The sequence below is a fragment of the Pongo abelii genome, chromosome 5 (assembly GCF_028885655.2).
Source record: "Pongo abelii isolate AG06213 chromosome 5, NHGRI_mPonAbe1-v2.0_pri, whole genome shotgun sequence".
NCBI lineage: Eukaryota > Metazoa > Chordata > Mammalia > Primates > Hominidae > Pongo > Pongo abelii.
Genome location: NC_071990.2, coordinates 2743304 through 2765005, shown reverse-complemented (window position 1 = coordinate 2765005; position 21702 = coordinate 2743304). Strand labels below are relative to the sequence as shown.

The following is a 21702-nucleotide window of genomic DNA, read 5'->3' as shown; positions in this document are numbered from 1 at the left end:
CAGCACTTTGGGAGGCTGAGGCGGGAGGATCACCTGAGGTCGGGAGTTCGTGACCAGCCTGGCCAACATGGTGAAACCCCATCTCTACTAAAAATACAAAAATTAGCCGGGTGTAGTGACGCATGCCTATAGTCCCAGCTACTTGGGAGGCTGAGGCAGGAGAATCACTGGAATTGGGAGGTGGAGGTCGCAGTGAGCCAAGATCACGCCATTGCTCTCCAGCCTAGGCAACAGAGCAAGACTCCACCTCAAAAAAATAAATAAATAAATGAATAAATAAATAAATAAATAACAGCTTTTTGTTTAATCAATTGTCTCTATCATTATAAAGTTTTCTATATCATTGATTTATTCTCTAATCTTTATTATTTCTTCTTTTCTACTGATTTTGTGTTCAACGTATTTATACTTTTTCTAGTTTTTGAACGTAGAAACTGAGGTCATTGATTTGAAGCCTTTCTCCTCTCCTAATATAGGCATTTCATGCTGTAAAATTTCCCCAAAGTACTGATTTAATAACATCCTATAAATTTTGATGTTTTTATTTTCATTTTTTTAATTTCAAAATACATTCTAATTTCCCTTTTGATTTTATAATATTTTTATAAGTATTATTCAGTTATAAAAATAAATAAAGTACTGACAAATGCTACCTAGAACCATCAAGAATGACCCTTGAAGTGAAAGAAGGCAGTCACGAAAGACCACATATTGTATGATTCAATTTGCATGAAATCTTCACAGTCCGTCAATCCCCAGGGCCAGAAAATAAATCTGGAGGACGGAGCCTCTCCCAGAAGCCAGGGGTTGTGGGAAGGAGGAAATGGAGAATAATTGCTAATGGGTATCACCGTTCCTTTTAGGGTGATGAAAACCTTCTGGAGTTAGATAGTGGTGAGAGTTGGACAGCTTTGTCAATATACCAAGAACTATTGAATTGTATGCTTTAAAAGGATGAATATTATGGTCCATGAATTGTCTTTTAATAAAGGTCTTATTTTAAAAAACAAGCTAGGCACCTAGGGTGTCAAATTGAAGGAGGCTCTGATTCTCAGGGCCGCGCAAATGCAGGGTTGGCACCTATGCGTGTGGCCCTCCTGAAATTTTGTGCCTTAGGCACCTGGCTTGCTTCTCCCTAATTCAGGCCCTCAGGAGAAAGCTCTAATTCTGGTCCATTTGAAACAGGAGGGCACGGCTTCTGGGCGACGCTCCGTGCTCCAGAGAGAGCCATTTGTCTGTTCCCTTCCTCTGGACGTCACCGTGCCAACATGAAATGCTTCCAATTGAGTCCAGCCTGAGATGGAAGGGGGTGGGGGGATATCTGATGACATCACGAACTGCGCATCAACTCCCCCGAGTCCCTGCCTCTGGACCCCCTGATAGAGGACACAAGGAGTGTCCTGAGCCCGTGTGACTCAGTGTCTCTTCCCATCACTTTGCGGGAAAATGGGGCTGCTTACACCACACCGCAGCCCAAACACCTGTGGCTAGAGAAGGGCTCGGGTACTAAGAGTGAGGACGCCTGGTTCTGGGCCCAGGACTAGCTCTAGTTAGTGGTGGGACCTGGAACAAATGCTTTGGTTCTAAGTGAATCCCCCATATTCATGACAAGAGGCGTGGAACACAGACCCATGGGGCCTTCCCACTGGAACATGCAGCTTGGCTGTCACCCGACCTTCGCTTCCTTAAGTAGAAAAGCCCAGGGTTCCAGGCTCTGTCTCCTTTCCCGCAGACCCCTTGTTTCTTGGCGCGGAGGCCCTGGGCACCCCAGGCTCCCAACCTACTTCTCTGGGCCGTCATGTTCAGAACCCGATCCCGAAGCGGCCCTGGCCCTTGGGGTCGGCGAGGCCGGGCGCGCGCCTTGGGAACCCAGCTGGCCTCAGACTGGCGGGAACATTCGCAGACATCGCCCTGGCCCGGGAGGACTGGGGTGGACCCTGACCTGACCCTGCTCCTAGCTCTGACCTCGGCCACCACGCGCGCCGCCCCCGCTGGTCCCGCCAGGCTCCGCCTAAAGGCAGAAAGCGTGGGAGGCGCCCGAACCTGCGGTATAAAAGCGGTGCCTGCAGAGGCCCCAGCGGGAGCCCGCGGCGAGCGCAGCAGCAGGGCCCGGTACTGCGTCTCGGGGATCGGCGTCCAGGCTCGGAGCGCGGCACGGAGACGGCGGCAGCGCTGGACCAGGTAGCAGGTGAGGGCGTCCCCGCGCAGGGCCGGGTGGAGCACGGGAGTGGCGAGCTTCAAGCCCCCGGCTGCCACCGAGAGATGGGACCGGGGGACAGGAGAGGTCGCTCAGCCAAGCTCCCCGGGGAGGCGGTGCCTTCTCTTCTCGGTGGGGTCAACAACGGTCTCTGGGGGTGCCTTGGAGCGCGCAGCCGGTCTCCGCCTTGGCGGCCCACAGCTAGCGCGGACGCCTCCCTCCCGGATGTCTCCTTGCTGCCCTTCCCTGGCCGAAGCCCTCCTTTGCAGCCTCCTCCCCACCTGCTAGTCCTGTTTTCTCACTGCTCTCCTCTGCTCTGGGATCCGCAGGATGAAGTCTGTCCTGCTTCTTCACTGTCCTTTAAAGTCACCAGTCTCGGCCGGGCGCAGTGGCTCACGCCTGTAATCCCAGAACTTTGGGAAGCCGAGGCGGTCGAATCCTTGGAGATCAGGAGTTCGAGACCAGCCTGACAAACGTCGTGAAAACCGGTCTCTACTAAAAATACAAAAATTAGCCAGGCATGGTGGCCCACGCCTGTAATAATGTCATCTATGTGCTGAGGCAGGGAAATCACTTGAACTCGGGAGGCGGGATTGCGCCACTGCACTCCAGCCTGGCAGACGAAGTGAGACCTCGTCTCAAAACAAAAAAGCAAAAAACACAAAAAAACCACCACCACCACCAACAACAAAGTAAAGCCACCAGTCTCGAGTTTCAAATCTGAGCACTCTTATCCATGTTAATTCTTTCAATAATTCAGCTAAACGAATGGGGTCCTGAGGATCCGCGGAGCCAGGCTCAGCCCTCACCTGCAGGCCCTGCGGTCTGTGGGGACCGCCAGCAAGATGACGAATCACCTTCGGGAGGAAGGGTCGTGCTGGGGAGGGTCGCGCCGGCGGGGTCAAGAGAACCTCCTCCAGGGTGGGAATCAGCCTCCGGGCCGCGGTGTTTGAGGGCGAGTGGAATTAATCCCGTGATGGACATGGGGCCTTCTAAGGGGGACCAACAGTGTTTGAGAAGAGGTGACTTTGGGAGGGGTTCAGGATGGCCAGAGGTGGAGGCTGTGACCTCAGTGAGGCTGGATCAAGGGAGGGGGCAGGTGGAGAAGAAACCGTTTTAACAACGTGGCTTTGAGCGAATCCTAAGGGCCCCGGGAGATTTAGGAGGAAGGACAAGAGGATTAAGACACCGCTTTCTGAGGTGCTGTGTGGCTGTGGCGTGGTGGTGGCTGGGGGAGTGGGTTGTGTTCATTGTCCAAGGCTCTTCAGTGCTTTGTGTGGCGTTTTGGGGAGCACAGATGAGGTGTCCCGACAGTGGGGAGCGGCTCTAGGGAGACCAGAGGCTCGGGAGGGGGCCTGGGCATTAGACCAGACACAGGATCCGAAGTGGGAAGAAATGTGGGGCGTAGAGGGCAGGCCTTGGGGATGGGTGTGGGGGAGGAGGGGGAAATGGAAAGGAGTCAGGGAGGTCTCCCAGGCTCACCTGGAGGAGTCAGGGTCTCATTTCCAAGTGCACCGGGAACTGCAGCCTGGGGGTGGGGGTTCATTTTGTTCCAGACCTGTGGCCAAGAGACCCACCCCCTCACATTCACACTTTGGCCTCCATGGGCTTCACAGGCTCCACCTCCTTGTTCTCGCCTGTTTTACTCCTCACCTTGGGCTGTTTCTTGCCTTTCCATTCTGGCGTTCTGCAGGGATCAGTTCCTTCCTCTCATGCACAATCTACACTCATGGCTTTTGCTGGGAGTAATGAGTAAAGCTCCCAAATAGATGTTTCTGAGTTAGGAAGCACAATAAAAACAAAACAAAACGAAGCAAAAACAACACACAATTGTCTAAGTCCCACTCTGTGTTCAAGGGTCACATGATATCCAGAAGCTAGTGATGGGCAGGAGCTCTGAATGGAGTTACTGGGATGTCAGGCTGTGTGGGCCTGGGGCAGGCTGGCTGACTGGGAGCAGAGTGGCTCCACCCTGGCTGTCCGGGAGGCACTCACTTGCCTCCGCGGTTGACAGCTCCTTGCCTCACAGCTGTCTGTCTCTGGGTCAGATTCAGCATCTCAGTGTCTTTTGTGTATCAGCTGAATGACAGGGAGGCCCCAGGCTGGTGCCCAGTTGAAAATCTCACAAGGACTCTTTGTAAATGCATGCAAGAATAAGAACAGCATTTTCCTCTTCAGATGGGACGATCTGGTCCTTACGGAAAGAATTGGAGTTCACTGCTTCCAGCTCTGTGTGAGTGTGTGTGTGTGTGTGTGTGTGTTTGAGAGAGAGAGAGAGAGAGAGAGAGAGAGAGAGAGCTCCGCAGGCGAGCCAGTTCTGTTGCTATTGCTGGTTTAAGCTGCTGCCATCACCACACTTAGCTAGTTACCTTAACATTTGCACTTTTAATTTTTGGCCGGAGACTAACAGAAAATAAAATTTTCTCCAATTTAAAATACTTATGAACTTTGAGAAGAAAACAAAAAGTACAATTCCAAAATTGCCCTGTAGTAAGTAGGTCAGTAACATTCAGGGGGTGTGGAAACTGCATTTCTCTTTATTCTTCACTTCCAGGCGCTGCATCATGGAAACTCTTTCTAATGCAAGTGGTAATTTTGCCATACGCCTTTTAAAGATACTGTGTCAAGATAACCCTTCGCACAACGTGTTTTGTTCTCCTGTGAGCATCTCCTCCGCCCTGGCCATGGTTCTTCTAGGGGCAAAGGGAAACACCGCAACCCAGATGGCCCAGGTAAGCTTGCCTGTCCCCCAGGAGCAGGGACTGGCCTGGGCTGCGTGTTCTGTCACCAGCTTCATACTCACACTCCAGAGCCACTGACAAAGGAGGGCAGGACTGGGGCCCGAGTGTGCACTGGCCATTTCAGGGAGACGGGGGTCCACTGGGGAAGAAGCAGGGCAGGGCAGGGAGGCGGAACTCTGCTCCACCGAGATTTATTTGGGGGAAACTTTCCTTGGTTAATCCCTTGGAAAACACCATCCAAGCTGTCTTGTCCTAGCGCAGAATCTTTCTTTAGAAAATGACACTGAAATTATTTAAAACATAAGTTGCAAAGACCTACCTCTTTTTTGGAGCAAGAGACTTTGTAACTATAAACTTTCATTGGTAAGGAAAGTTAATACCTGTTTCAAGTTGTTTCTGTACCAACAGCTCAGGGAGAGCATCAACAGAAATTTGCAAGAAGGATTCTAGGGCAAGTGCTTAGTTATAGCTGCACACTGTGCAGGTACTGCTCAGCTCTGTCTCACCAACACTCAGAGAACCTGTGGAAATGATTCAAGATCAGTGCTTGTCCCCAGACGTTTGTGGAAAGGAGAGGAGACAGACACCTGAGATGAAACCGAAAACTTGCGTCATCCCTGAGCGCAGGCCCCTGGACACACCTTCATCATGGCAGTTGTCCTTTGTTCAATATGACTGTCTTTTTCTTTGATGACGCTTTTCAATAGTGAATTACTCATTTTAATAATTTCCCAGCTCCTTGTGTGAAGAAGGGAAGGTTTATGTGTAAAGGCTACCAGCCTTAATAATAACCACAGAGAGGCTCTCTAAAAGATATATATATTTGGAAATAGGGCATTGCAATGAAAATACGCATGCCATGGCGAGCTATGTGCATATTCAGGGAGGTGAAATAACACTAAGATTTTTAAAGGAAAAAGTAAAGAGGATTACATAATTCCTTTGAAATAATTATTTTTGGCAAAAAGATCAATAACGAAGGTGATGCCATTGTGAGGTTGGACGGGGAGTTCCTGGGTAGACGTCCTTGCACAAGTATTTTGTTGTGTAAGGCTGTGATGGCCTTTGTGCATGAGTGTAGGTTTTTACAGAGTCCTTTGTGATAGTTTTGTTATCAGGCATTCCAGCGTGAGAACCCTCTCTTCATGGCCCTCACTGTCTGTTTGTCAAAGGTTTTTGGTTTTGTTTTTTTAACATTAGTGACTCCATTTTGATTCTGAAGTTCCTTATGCTGAAATCTTTATGATCTTTTTCTATGTTTTAGGCTCACTGATAAACCCTTATAGAAAGCTTTTTTGAGAGCACCAAAATTGTCTGGGTACCTTCTTAGCTGTGAGACTGAGCTCTCTCCATGGCTCCAGTGTTCAAATGGATGCTCATGAGACACAAAACATTCTGAGTACACGTTGCTACCTGTAACACGCAGAGAAGCATTAATGGCAGCAGAAATATTTTAAAGAATTATTTATTTTTCTTTCATTATATAACTGGTAAAAGTCCACTATAAAAATTTTTAAAAAAATAAAAGTAGAAGGGAGGAAAACAAAATCCCTATGGATCCATCAAACAGAGACAACCACCCTTGATAATATAAAGCATCCTCCTCCAGTCCTAGTTCTTTTTTTTTTTTTTTTTTTATTGAGACAGAGTCTTGCTCTGTCGCCCAGGCTGGAGTGCAGTGGTGCGATCTCAGCTTACTGCAAGCTCCACCCGCCGAGTTCACACCATTCTCCCACCTCAGCCTCCCGAGTAGCTGGGACTACAGGTGCCCGCCCCCATGCCCAGCTAATTTTTATTTTTAGTAGAGACCGGGTTTCACTGTGTTAGCCAGGATGGTCTCGATCTCCTGACCTCGTGATCCACCTGCCTTGGCCTCACAAAGTGCTGGGATTACAGGCATGAGCCACCGCGCCCGGCCCTATTGCCCCATTTTCACTTGACATTTTGTACTTTGGTGATTATATGGTATCTTTACTTTTATAAATGTTTTTTCAGCTAATGTGAGGATTCAGTGAGACAGTCCATGTAAAGCAAGTGCTCAACATGTGTTGGCTGTGAATAGTAATAGTGGTGTCACAGCCTTAGGTGAAATTGGTCTTAGCTTTTGGTTCTGTTCTATTTTTGACAGGGTTTCTTATCAACAGTCTATGAGCTGTCTGAAATAAATTTAGTAGCTTCCTCTTTTTTCTATGTCATAGAACAGTGTGTATTGCATGAGAAATAGAAATTGCTTGAATATTAGAAAAAAAAATCCCTCAAAAGATCATCTAAGCCTTTTTAGAAGTAATTCTCTCTCTCTCCCTCTTTTTTTTTTGTTCATTCATTGTGACTGATAGATTCTGTTTTTTGTTTGTTTTGTTTGTTTGTTTTGTTTTGTTTTTTGAGATAGAGTCTCGCTCTGTCACCCAGGCTGGAGTGCAGTGGTGCTATCTCAGCTCGCTGCGACCTCCAATTCCCGAGTTCAAGTTCAAGTGATTCTCCTGCCTCAGCCTCCCGAGTAGCTGGGATTACAGGCACACATCACCATGCCTGGCTAGTATTCATATTTTTGACTGGCATTTGGTAACTTATAATCTGTACTTTACTGAAAATAATTACATAGAGTTTTTGTTTTAACATTCCCTTTGTTTGTGTTGCTGTAACCTCTTTTTCACATATAACTTTCCTTTGGCGTGCTTTTCCTTACATGTGGTGGGTGGCTGTCTGTTTTGTATGTATGTGTGTTTTCTTTTAAAGAACCAGCTCTTGGATTCATTGATCATTTTGTGTTTGTCCCAAAATTCCTTAGGAGTTTTTCTGTATCTTTTCTAACATAATGATTTTAAAGTTTTAGCATTTTATTACTTTCTTGGTAATATTGAAAACAATGCTATGTTTTAACTTATCTTTCGCCAGACTCTTTGGTCTAATATATATCACCCATATTTTGATTATTTTCTAAATCATGTGTCGTATACTTATTTAGAAGAATATTTTTTGTTTGTTTTTTGAGAAGGAGTCTTGCTCTGTTGCCCAGGCTGGAGTGCAATAGTATGATCTTGGCTCACTGCAACCTTCGCCTCCTGGGTTCAAGTGATTCTCCTGCCTCAGCCTCCCAAGTAGCTGGGATTACCAGCAAGCATCACCACACCCGGCTAATTTTCATATTTTTAGTAGAGACAGGGTTTTGCCATGTTGGCCAGGCTGGTCTTGAACTCCTGACCTCAAGTGATCTGCCCGCCTCAGCCCCCCAAAGTGCTGGGATTACAGGCATGAGCCACTGTGCCCAGCCTAGAAGAATGTTTTAAATATTTGTTTAGAAGAGGTTTTTTTGGTTTTTTTTTTGACATGGTCTTGCTCTGTCTCCTAGGCTGGAGTGCAGCAGCTTGATCACAGCTCACTGCAGCTTCAACATCCTGGGCTCCAGCAATCCTCCCATCTCAGCCTTCCAAGTAGCCGGGACCACAGGCACACACCATCATGCCCAGCTAATTGGAGATGGGATCTTGCAATGTTGCCCAGGCTAACCTCAAACTCTTGGACTCAAACAATCCTCCTGCCTTGGCCTCCCAAAGTGCTGGGATTACAGGCATGAGCCACTGTGCCTGGCCTAGAAGAGTATTTTAATTGTTACTTTGAAGAGTTAATTATTTAGAAAAGTGTTTTCAGTAATATTTTGTAGGTCATTTTCATTTTGTTGGCATTTTATTTATAATGCTGATTTTTTGTTACTACATTGAAGTTAGAGAATATAATCTATATAATTCTGTATTTCAGAATGTATTGAGACTTTGAGACTTTTCTTATGGCCCAATATGTGTTATAGTTTTTGAACTACTTAAGTAATACACACACATATAGTCCCTATAGGGTACAATTTTAATAACTGTGTTATTGTCTTATTAATCACATTGCTCATTTAATATCCTTGTTTCCTTTTGAGGATTCTGATGATTGTATTTCTGTCTGTTTTTCCTTGCATTTTTTCTGCTTTTAACTTTTTAACTGCATCTTTTTTTTTTACTATAAATTGTAGAGGTAATTTCCCCACCACTTAGGGTGCATTTATATTTTCCTTTGGATGCAAGATTTTATCACAACCTCTTTTCTGAGCTTTTCTCACCCTTGTCATTTTGTTTGTGTTACTCATCTTCAAATGAGCGAGATCCATTCAGGCAGGATGGCTACATCTTTTACTCACCTGTTTTCTGTCCCCTCTCTCTCCTCTCCCCATCCATCAAAGAGCTATCTTGATAACTTTTAAAATTATTTTTCACAACAGGCACTGTCTTTAAACACAGAGGAAGACATTCATCGGGGTTTCCAGTTGCTTCTCACTGAAGTGAACAAGCCTGGCACACAGTACCTGCTGAGAACGGCCAACAGGCTCTTTGGAGAGAAAACTTGTCAATTCCTCTCAGTAAGTTGAATCAATAGAACAATAAAAGTTGTATTCAACATACCTGGTGATATACAGTCTGGGAGAAAGACCCTAGAGAAATTGAGAAATTTATGTTAACCAATTAAAAAAAATTGCACTATTTTTTTTTTTCTAAGATGGGGTCTCACTACGTTGCCCAGGCTGGTCTTAAACTCCTGGTCTCAAGTGATCCTCCTGCCTGTTGGGATTACAGATGTGAGCCACCACGCCCAGCCTAAACTTCTTTTTTTTTTTAAAGACCACAATTCTATAATTATACCTTGCATTAGTATTGCAAAAGTAGTCTCTACTTTTCTTGAAAGGTAAAATTGAAAGGTAAAATTCTCAAGTTCATTTCTGGTTATTCAGGGTTCAATACATACCTATTCACAAACTCTGATATTTTAACATATCTTCATATGATCACTTTTAAAGAGTTATGTGTATTCTTTTTATTAAAAAAAGATAACATATTTAGAATTTTTGGAAGTTTGCTAACATTTGTATTTAGCAATGCAGCCTCACTGAACATTTTTCTCTCCAAAGACGTTTAAGGAATCCTGTCTTCAATTCTACCGTGCTGAGCTGAAGGAGCTTTCCTTTATGAAAGCTGCAGAAGAGTCCAGGAAACACATCAACACCTGGGTCTCAAAAAAGACCGAAGGTCAGAATGACAAGTTATTCCACCTTCCTCCCAACCCCTCCTCCTCCTGAAGCTCTTCCTGTTCCTCCTTCCCTCCTTTTATATCCTCCCTCCTCCTGCTCTCCCTCCTATCCCTCCTTCTCTCTCTCCTCACCCACCTCCACCTCTCCACTCCGCCCCTCTAATTTCACGGGTGTTTCAGATGGTCAGAGTAGTGTTGACTGGCAGGGCCTCCTGGCATACTGAACCTTGATGGACTCATAAAGGTTCTGATTAGACATTCAGGTTTTCAGCAACAGAGATTTACTTTTGTCTGTTCTCCCAGGACCAGAGTAGTTGATACAAATGTCAAAAGAGGACCAGGCACGGTGGCTCTCGCCTGTAATCCCAGCAACTTAGAAGGCCGAAGTGGGCGTATCACTTGAGGTCAGGAGTTCGAGACCAGCCTGACCAACATGGCAGGACCCCCATCTCTACTAAAAATACAAAAATTAGTCAGGTGTGGTGGCCCATGCCTGTAATCCCAGCTGCATGGGAGGCTGAGACATGAGAATCACTTGAACCTGGGAGGCAGAAGTTGTAGTGAGCTGAGATCATGCCACTCCACTCCAGCCTCTCTCAAAAACAAAAAACAAACAAAAAAACAAATGTCCAAAGAATCTCAGGCTAGGTTTCCAGTTTAATAACTTACATTAAAATATACTCTCCCTGGCCTGTAACATTCACATGTCAGGTGACTCCATTGTCTCTGTGAGAAGGAGATTGATGGACAGATCTTGCCTGAGGTATACACTTGGGCTGCCTCTTCCTAGGTTCTGGGGGACCTCCATCACTATTACCTTTACCTGCTAAGGTCACTTCTGACTTTTCATGTCTTCCACTTAAGCTCCTTTAGTTTGACTTGATAAGCCTACATTTGATTGGTTAACTGCAGACCCCCCCTCAGGGCTGATCAGTTCCACAGACTGAAAATACCCAAGACCAATGATGGTCTGATGAACCATTCAGACTCCTGCGCCAATTATGCTTAGTACCACTAGGAACATTTCCATTGCTGTGAATAAATGAGACAGTAAAGAATGGGAGACGTTCTTCGCTTAAGGTCTCAGCAATTGTTTCCCACATTCCTGCTTGGAGTATTTACCACGGATGCTCTCTTGAGGCAGTGAGTTAGCAGGGATGCCCTCAGTTCATTGAAACAGTACCACTTGATCTCCAGGGAAAGAAGGGGTGATCTTTGCTTGCCCACATCCTCTTTTCCAGGGATGCCTAGTGCTTTGTTGAGGGGATTCAGCAGGAATATCTCCTCCAAAAGCTTCTGGAAACTCTCCATGTGCTCAGTGTCAGCTCTTCCCGCTTTGCGCCGTCCATTCTGGCTGCTTCTGACATGTCCATGTGTAGTCACAGAATGTTAGAACTGGGTGTGATCATGAAGGGTTGGATCGAACACTCCAGTTAACCACGTGAGACAAACACCCCTTCAGCCTATCACATTTCCTGCTGGTCTTGTTCTCCAACCTGGTGTAATTTTTCTACTTTCTACCAACCTGCTTTCCTCGAGTGACTTAGGTGTCTTTCACCATCCTCAACTTGTCAGTAATCCTGGTGTCAGTAATCATGAATACCACTCATATGTGCTGTTTTTATTTCTCTACGTGAGAACCCAAACTCGGCAAATTTGAAAACAGAAGTTGGCTTCTCAACTAATAATCCAGGATCATCGAATGTATCAGGTTCTTATAAAAAGCAACTGAATGTAGTCTCTACTTTTCTTGAAAGGTAAAATTGAAGAGTTGTTGCCGGGTAGCTCAATTGATGCAGAAACCAGACTGGTTCTTGTCAATGCCATCTACTTCAAAGGAAAGTGGAATGAATCGTTTGACGAAACATACACAAGGGAAATGCCCTTTAAAATAAACCAGGTGGGGGAAGCTTTTTACAATCCTGCTAGTTTGATGGAGAAGTTGAATGGAAAGATTTAACTTTGTGAAAGCGTAAGTGACATAAGTGTAAGCCAAAAGGAATTTGAAACTTAAAGTAATTCTGAATGAATTTCTTAACTCAGTAGAAAAAAACCGAAGGAGTAAAAGATATTTGCTGCATATATATATATTTTATATATATATATATTGTATATGTAGTGTTTTATCACTGTTCTTAACTGCCTTTGATAATTTCTCAAACCATTGCTGCCACCTAGTTTTGGAAACTAAAGATCTTCCTATAAGCCCAATTTACTTGGCTAGAAAGCAAAAAAAAAAAAAAGCATTAAGGTAGTGTGATACGTGGGAGAGAGAGGCAGTACGGGGCAGGGTAGAGGGAGAGAAGGTGAAAACATGTGTCTTTAATTAGTTATTTTTAAAATTAAAGTAAGTTTTGATTTGAATTGTTAACTATCATTAATTCAGCATTTACAGCTTTTTAATATTAAAACTTCATGACAAAGACCTTAGTTTTGACATTGAAGTAAAACTTAATTAAGGCAAGCATTAGAATAATTTGCCAAATCCTCCACCCCCTAAAAAGATACCATTTTAATGCAATGAAAAAACGAAAGCAGGTAACCCTCCTGCATTTTTGTAAGGTGTACTTTAACTTAAAAAAATTAGTTCTCTAGTTGCAAAGGGTGGGAGGAGAATTCTTCTAACCCTGGTTTTAGAACTATTTTAATTTTTATAATAAATGATCTGTATCAATTTTTAAAAGTATTACATTAATAAATGTAATACTTTGCTGAACTTCTGTGTGCGTATGCCTCTTCTGTATTTTAAAAAAGTCATTTCCTTAGAGTATCAGAATTGAAAAGATTGGGTTAAAATACATTACTACATATGTAGGTCGTTACTCTTTCTGAGAGTGTATCCACTTATACTCCCTGTCATGCTGTTGTGGAACTGTAAGTTTCATCCCACTTTATGATTTTTTTCTCATATGTTGGGTTGGATAAATAGGAAAAACAATACACATTTTTTTCTAATTAAATCAAAACAAATTTGTATTTAATATCATTTGATTATATTGTTTTCTTAGATCTATTTGCTGAGCACAATTTAAATGAGAAACATCTTTCTCCTCTGGAAAATGTAGGGTATCACATTTTATTTTGCAGAACAAAACCTTTCCCAGGGTGGTACTGTGTCTGCTTGCAATGATGATAGGAAGGAACTGGTTGACTTGTGTGTGTGTGTGTGTGTGTGTGTTAACTGGGGCATGAATGTGGCGGTTTCCATCACAGGTGCTGAAAACACTCTTGGAGGCAACTTGCAGCCCTTTTGAAACTTTTAATTGCGTCTTTCAATAATCCCTCCCCCAGGAGGAGCAAAGGCCGGTGCAGATGATGTATCAGGAGGCCACGTTTAAGCTCGCCCACCTGGGCGAGGTGCGCGCGCAGCTGCTGGAGCTGCCCTACGCCGGGAAGGAGCTGAGCCTGCTGGTGCTGCTGCCTGATGACGGCGTGGAGCTCAGCACGGTAAGACCCGGGCTACGGGAAGAACCGAGGGACATCTTTGAGGGCAGAACTCGAGTGCCACTTCCACCTCTTATATTCACCTTCCGAGTTGGCGATGCGGCAGACGCACACTGTGCAGGCACTTGGCGTTGGGATCGAACTTTTGTTCAAGGCTGACTTTTCCCAATATTGTCTGCGTGATCTGCCAAACTACACATCTCAGTCCTCTGTTTTTTCATCGCTAGAAGGGGTGGGGGGCGGTTAAAATGCCTTTTAAAATAAATCAGGTAGGAGGAAGCTTATAAAAATCCTGCTAGTTTGATGAGTGGCAGACTTTTAACTCTAAAAGCATAAATGACTGCTTAGGGTTATTGCCTCGTAGAGTTATGATGAGGATAAAATGTGGGTAATTCAGGTAACAAGCTTACCACATTGCCTGGCAACTAGTAAACTCTCTACAAATGTGATCCATTATTATAATCATCATTCTTAGCATTATGCTTTTAAAGTCTATGAACCTGAAACAGAGAATGAGGAAGTCTTAACTTTCACCTAACAAGGCTAGGAGGGGGCATCCAGGGAGGTGTGAAGTCCAGTCCTCAGAGAGTGGGACCAGAGGCAGCCTCTGAGGGCACATCCAGGCACTCGGCTTCCTTTCAGCATGGATCCCCGGGGTGAGAGAGTCAACCATGGCAAATGGCAGGCAGTGGAACCCCATGACTTAAGAGGTCTGTGTGCGCAGCAGCCATTGGCTGTCCCTCTGCCCACCTTCCTGAAACTATGCTCCAGAAACTATGCAGAATCTCACCTGGGGCAGATAATCTTGTTAGAGTGGCTCACACTGAGAGCCCTTTCGTTTCCAATCCTTTTCTTTACTAGCAATGGTTTGTTGTCTTTAAAAAGACTATGTTTGAAAAAAAACATAGTCGCCTGGGCATTAACACTTGTCACAATACAAGATGTCTCTGAGTTGTTGGATAAGGAGAGGACAGCCACAGCCTTCCTGCCTCTGGCTGCTTGGTGTCTCTCCCCCTTGTCAAGGAAGTGGCACATGGGACATAGGACAAGTAAGAGTGCTCACAAGCTTCTGAAAGATGAAGGGGCCACTGATCCTATGTGAACAAACAACTACGTGCAAGAGGAGGAAGGGAACTGTGTGAGTGCCTGTGCGCTTGTAGATGTGCACTGAAGTCGGAATCTTAAAGTCTAATTCTGGTCTTTCAGGTGGAAAAAAGTCTCACTTTTGAGAAACTCACAGCCTGGACCAAGCCAGACTGTATGAAGAGTACTGAGGTTGAAGTTCTCCTTCCAAAATTTAAACTGCAAGAGCATTATGACATGGAATCTGTGCTTCGGCATTTGGGAATTGTTGATGCCTTCCAACAGGGCAAGGCTGACTTGTCGGCAATGTCAGTGGAGAGAGATCTGTGTCTGTCCAAGTTCGTGCACAAGAGTTTTGTGGAGGTGAATGAAGAAGGCACCGAGGCAGCGGCAGCCTCGAGTTGCTTCGTGGTTGCAGAGTGCTGCATGGAATCTGGCCCCAGGTTCTGTGCTGACCACCCTTTCCTTTTCTTCATCAGGCACAACAGAGCCAACAGCCTTCTGTTCTGTGGCAGGTTCTCATCTCCATAAAGGGTGCACTTACTGTGCACTCGGCCATTTCCCTCTTGCTGTGTCCCCAGATCCCCACTACAGCTCCAAGAGGATGGGCCTAGAAAGCCAAGTGCAAAGATGAGGGCAGATTCCTTACCTGTCTGCCCTCATGATTTGCCAGCATGAGTTCATGATGCTCCACACTCAGCTCTTCCATACTGACCACTCATTTATGCTACTTAATCAGAATCTTGAGAAAATAGACCATAATGATTCCCTGTTGTATTAAAATTGCAGTCCAAATCCCATAGGATGGCAAGCAAAGTTTTTCTAGAATTCCACATGCAATTCACTCTGGCGACCCTGTGCTTTCCTGATACCGCGAATACATTCTTTAACCTGCTGCCTTAGTGGTAATAAATGGTGCTAGATATTGCTACTATTTTATAGATTTCCTGGTGCTTAGCCTTTTAAAAAAGGTTTTAAAATGTACATTTATATTTTATCTTTTTTTTTTTTTTTTTTGAGACGGAGTCTTGCTCTGTTGCCCAGGCTGGAGTGCAGTGGCGCGATCTCCGCTCACTGCAAGCTCCGCCTCCCAGGTTCATGCCATCCTCCTGCCTCAGCCTCCCGGGTAGCTGGGACTACAGGCACCCGCCACCACGCGCAGCTAATTTTTTGTATTTTTTAGTAGAGATGGGGTTTCACCATGTTAGCCAGGATGGTCTCGATCTCCTGACCTCGTGATCTGCCCACCTCGGTCTCCCAAAGTGCTAGGATTACAGGCTTGAGCCACTGCCCCCGGCTATATTTTATCTTTTTCTTTGAGATTTACCAATCACCAAGCATGCACCAAACACTGCATTAGGCACTGAGGTCACAAAGGGGACAGAGCCATCCTCCTTTGACACCTGGTCTTCAATTCTGTACCCAACGTATATAGCTTTGACAACGACCAGGTTGGACTGTTTAATGTCTTTCAACTTACCATGTAATCCTCTTGTAGGGATCACATCTTTCTTTATGATATTGTATTTCTCTACCTCTAAGTCTAACAGTAAAAATTCCATTCAACCCTTAAAGCTCATTTCAAATTCTTCTTTGAGAAGTTTTTCCTTTCTCCGCAACCAGATGTACATATTTGAACTCTCTTTGTACTTGGAGGGCACTTCTTTCATGGTAGTTCTTTTATTTTTATTAATCTCTGTATCCTTAGATAGTCCTCCAACAACCAAGGGTTGGGACTCTGTCTTACATATCTGGGTGCCCCTCATAGTGCAGTAATAAGTAAGTTGATTATATACGAGCTATGTAACTTATATTTTTAATGGTTGGATATCACTGAGTTTTTTTTTTTAAGAATTTTTTTATTGAGGTAAAATTCACATAACATAAAGTTAACTATTTTAAAGTGAGTTCAGTGCCACTTAGTATTGTTAACAATGTTGTGTAACCACCACCTTTATTTAAAGTTCCAAAAAAAATTTTCTCTAAAAGGAAACCCCATCCCATTAAGCAGATACTCTCCATTCCTTCCTTCCTCCAGCCCCCGGCAACCACCAGTCTGTTTTCTGTCTCTACGGATTTATCTATTCTTGATATTTTATATAAATCGAATTGTATGAGACCTTTTGTGTCTGGCTTCTTTCACTTAGTACAAGTTTTTGAGATTTATTTACATAGTAGCATGTATCAACACGTCATTTTTATGGCCAAATAAAATTGTATTATGTGTTTATAGCACAATTTATTTATCCACTCATTGATTGATGGACTTTGGGTTGTTTCCGACTTGGCTATTGGGAATAGTGCTGCTATGAATGTTTGTGTACCTGTATTTGTTTGAATGCCTATTTTGCATTCTCTTGGTTATATATCTAGGAGTGGAACTGCTGGGTCATGTGTTAATTCTATGTTTAGCTTTTTGAAGAACAGACAAAATGTTTTCCACAGCAGTTGAACCATTCCACATTCCCACCAGCAATGTATGAGAATTCCAATTTCTCTCCACATCCTCACTAACACTTATTATTTTCCTTTTCCTTTTTTAAAAAAAAATAAGTTATGGCCATCTTAGTGGGTGTGAAGTGGTATCTCATTGTGTTTTTTATTTGCATTTCCTGTGTAATGAGCTAGAAACTAAAGTACAAACTAGATGGGACATCCAGTCCCTTTGATAGATAATGCTGAGTAAAAAATGAGATGAAAGACGTTTGTTTGTTTTTAGAACAAGAGTGAAAGTTTATTAAAAAGCTTTAGAGGAAGAATGAAAAGAAAGTGAAGTACACTTAGAAAAGGGCCAAGTGGACATCTTGGATGTCAAGTGCCTAGTTCAGTATCTTTTTTTTTTTTTTTTTTTTTTGAGACAGTGCCTCACTCTGTCACCCAGGCTGGAGTGTAGTGGCATGATCTGGGCTCACTGCAACCTCCTCCTCCTGGATTCAAGCAATTCTCTTGCCTCAGCCTCCCAAGTAGCTGAGACTACAGGCACCCACCACCACACCCGGCTAATTTTGTATTTTTCAGTAGAGACGGGGTTTCGCCATTTTGGCCATGTTGGTCTTGAACTCCTGGCCTCAAGCGATCCACCTACCTTGGCCTCCCAAAGTGCTAGGATTACAGGCATGAGCCACTGAGCCCAGCCCTAGTTCAGTATCTTTTATGTAAATTATAAACATCTGCAACATTATGTATCATATGCAGATACTTATTGCATTTCTTTTATTAGTGGTGAAAGTGTTTTATGCATTTATTGGCTCTTGAATTTCCTCACCTATGAACTGTCATTCACACACCTACTTTTCTGCTTCATTTTTACATATCTGCCTATTAAAGATATCCCTCTGTTTTATATTTTCTCTCATTCTTGTATTGCCTTTTAAATTTTGTTATGATGTTTCATTAATAAACAGCGTTTTGTTTTCCTCTATAATCAAACCTAGATTTTCCCTTTGTGATTTCTGACACTTCCATTCTTAGAAGTACTTTTCCATTCATAAAGTAGTAAAATAAAATATTTTTTTCTTCTAAACTTTTATTTTTGTAATGATTTAACTAATTCACATGGAATTTGATTTTGTATTATTGACATTCAGGAGAAAGCATAATTTTATTTATTAGCCAATTTCTGGATATTATTTGTAAATCTATTTTTCCCTAGTGTTCATTCCTATTTTTCCATCTTTATTCTTCTAGGTGAACTTTAGAATAATTTTTTAATACCCAAAGTAATTTTTTTAACTTTGAGTTTTTTGGGGGGAAGGATTAGCATGATATTAAGCATATAAATTACTTGGGTAAATTGATGTATTTACAATGTTTAGTCATCTCATTAAGGAAAATGAGAAGAGTCTCCATTTATTCAAGCCTTTTTCTATACTACTTTTATTAAAACCTTTTTTTTTTTGAGTTTTTTTCAATATAAGTCCTACACATCTTTTTTTTCTTGTTATGGTTATTTCTAAATTTTAGTAACAATTTTAAACAAGAGCATTTCCCCCGACCTGATTATGGATGGCATATAAGTAAACCATTGAAGTTTATAATCTTGTGCATGACCAATTTGGTATAGTCTTTTGGTAATTTAAGAATTTTCAGTAAATCATCTGAGTTTCTGCTATATGATTATGCAACAGGCAAACGATCTTTACTACGTATGTAACGGTATATGCAAATAAGAAAGAGGACATCCTTCTAAGTGATACACCCCTAGTGTCTCTTTTTTGTTTATTGTTTTGTCTTTGTCTTTTTTGCATTACCCAGGCAGGAGACAACTTTCTGTGGTTTAGATATTTGTCCCCCCACATTTCATGTTGAAACATGATCCCCAATGTTGGAGGTGGGGTCTAATGGGAAGTATTTGGATCATGGGGGCATGAATGGCTTGGTGCCATCCTCGAGGTAATGAGTGAGTTCTGGCTTTATTTGTTCCCCTGAGAACTGGTTGTTAAAAAGAGCCTGACACCTGCCCTCTGTCTCCTGCTTTTGATCTATTGCCTTCTGATCTCTGCACATGGCAGTTCCCCTTCACCTTTTGCCATCAGTGGAAACAGCCTGAGGCCTCACCAGAAGCAGATGCTGGTGCCATGCCTTTTGTACAGCCCGCAGAACTGTGAGCCAAATAAACCTCTTTTTGTGAATTACCCAGCCTCATGTATGTGTTTTTTTTTATAGCAACACAAATGAACCAAGACACACAGAGTGCACAATCATGACAGAAATTCTTGTTCCGCTCTCTGTTTTAATTTAGAGGTTGATAATATCCAGTATTGGTGAGCATATGAGAAAACAGGCATCCTTACATTGTGTGTGGGAATGTGGATTAAGGGTTTTTGGAAGGAAGTGGGCAGCCTTTCCATTTTAAATGGACATTCTTTTTGGGCCAGCATTTCACTTTTAGATGTCTGATCTACATAAGTATTTGCATACATGCTTAGATATGTTAAGGTTTTCCCTGTAGTATTTTTAAAGGGATTTTTGCAGGGTAATTTAAAAAATTGTGGTAAAGAAAAACAAAATTTACCATCTTAACCATTTCTAAGTGTACAGTTAGCATTATTTTTGAATAGCAAAAAAGGAAAGAAAAAGGAAAGAAGGTAGAGAGGGAGGGAGGGAAAAAACAAAGAAAATGAAGTGTAATTAATTCAATTTTAATTTTTCCTTCAATAGGAGAAGAATTTAATTAATTTATAGTATGAACTAATGCAGAATTTTAAAAAATCACAATAGGTTCAAATGCACTTCTTGTAAAACACTATGAAAACAAATTAAGTGAAAAATGTAACTGGCAATGCAATGGGTATAATATGATCTCATTTATGTGAATGAAACCCTGTGTATGTAAATTTATGTATACGAATCTATGGGAAGAGATTTAAAAGGTGATACTTTTTCATTGCTAACAGAGGTTGTCTCTGAGATAGGTTTGGGGAAGGAGATGTGGGAAAAAACCTTCCATTTTTTGCCTTCTATATTTCTGTAATATTTAAAATTTTAACAAGGAAAATCTAATTCTGTAGTCTGCACATAATCTAAAGAAAGAACTCCATTATACAACCACATGTCTAATATTAAGTGACATGGTATTGAAATTGAAATAAAATCCATATAAATGGTTTTTGAAAATATCTGTTTATCCTTGGTTTTTATAAGAGTTTTTAATGAGAATGGCATTTGAACATTGACTTCCTCTTTTCATGAATAAAGTCTATTTCTGCCTTTTCTTATGTTTAAGAGCTGTTTTTATTTCCTGTTCTGTGAATTGACTTCATATACTTCACCCATATTTTTCTTCAGGAGTGTAGGTCTAGTATGCATAGATGAGTAGAAGCATTTTTTATATTCAAGGAATTAAGCCGAGCACAGTGGCACGTACCTGTAGTCCCAGCCGTTCTGGAGGCTGGGGCGTAAGGACTGCTTGAGCCCAGGAGACTGTAGTGTGCTATGATTGTGCTGGTTAATAGCCAATGCCCTTCAGCCTGGGCAATGTAGTGAGGCCCCCATCTCTTAAAAAAAAAAAGGTAAGAAAGAGATTAGCCTTTTGTCTACGAAATGAATCATAAATATATCCCTAGATTGTTTTTTGTATTTTATCTTGTTTACAGTATTTTCACCATGTGAAATTAAAAAGAAGAGTTTTTATGTAGTCAAATTTATGAATCTTTTAGCTTCCAGGTTTTGTGATTGTTTACTCCTTACTCAGCCAACTCCAATCTGGTTTGTGCTCCACCATTACACGAAATAAATGCTCACCAACACCCTCCTTGTTCCTAAGTTCAATAGAAACCTGATTTTTGGGCAATATTTGACCCTTTTGGAGACTTCTTCCTTAAGAAACACTTTTTGCTTTGGGTCCTGATCTCCCTTCTACCTTGCTGGCCTCTCTTGCTTAGTCTCATTGTCCTGCCCTTTCCCTGGCCCGTGCTTTAAATATTGCTGTCCCTTGCAGGGCTGGCCTGAGTCTTCTTTCGTCCACTTTCTCCCAAATTGGTCTGGCCCTCATCAATGACCTGATTGCCAGCCCAGACTTCAGATCTCTCTCCTGAGCTCCAGACCCAAATCTCTGCTTGCTCATCCTATCCTTCCATTTGGACACACAAGTATCTCTACCTCAATGTATCCAAAGCCAAGATTATTACCCACTTTCCCAACACACCTTGTTTAATTTTTCAGCTCTAGGACTGGATTCACCAGAGCAGGGATCAAGTTCACTTTGTCAGCTCTGCATACTGGACACCTTACTCAGTGTCTTCTGCTCCTTATGAATTATCAGTTGCATTAAACTGAAAGGCAAGACAATCCGTGCCGTTACCCAAGCTGGACAATGAGACACCTTCTTCCCCCTGTCACTCTGTCATGGAAATTTAAATAGCACCTTTTGATACTGCCTACAGGTTTCCTATAGCAATCACTCAGTTGATTCCAACACATTGTATTCTCGCCTGTCTTCCTTCCTCTTCTTGCCTGCTCCAACCCATTCTCCACATTCCTTGTAGAGAAGTCTTTCCGAAAAGTAAATCTAGGTAATCCTAGCTGCTACATCATAAACCTGCAGTCTCAATAGCGTAACACAATAGAAATCTATTTCTTGCTCACATAAAATAAAAAATGATTGTTTCAGGTGGTGATTCAGAGACCTAGGATCCACAAGCATTCACCAATGCCTTCTAAGGATGCTGCAGA

The 21702-nt window shown here is 42.8% G+C and overlaps 1 protein-coding gene and 1 long non-coding RNA gene across 2 annotated transcripts; one reads left to right on the top strand and one right to left on the bottom strand.

The window, feature by feature from the left end:
• The first annotated feature begins 2044 nt into the window (after positions 1-2044).
• Positions 2045-16767, top strand: SERPINB9 (serpin family B member 9). Its single transcript, XM_002816350.5, has 7 exons — positions 2045-2188; positions 4752-4929; positions 9200-9337; positions 9884-10001; positions 11760-11902; positions 13294-13449; positions 14653-16767. Exons 2-7 carry the CDS (start codon positions 4762-4764, stop codon positions 15058-15060), a joined length of 1131 nt encoding a protein of 376 aa, XP_002816396.1. The 5' UTR covers positions 2045-2188; positions 4752-4761; the 3' UTR covers positions 15061-16767.
• Positions 4814-21321, bottom strand: LOC103890804 (uncharacterized). The gene is made up of 5 exons (XR_002915509.2): positions 21163-21321; positions 20396-20525; positions 6261-6351; positions 5319-5459; positions 4814-4890 (listed from the first exon to the last, which is right to left on the bottom strand). It is a non-coding gene; the product is annotated as an uncharacterized LOC103890804 (long non-coding RNA).
• Positions 21322-21702: the final 381 nt, after the last annotated feature.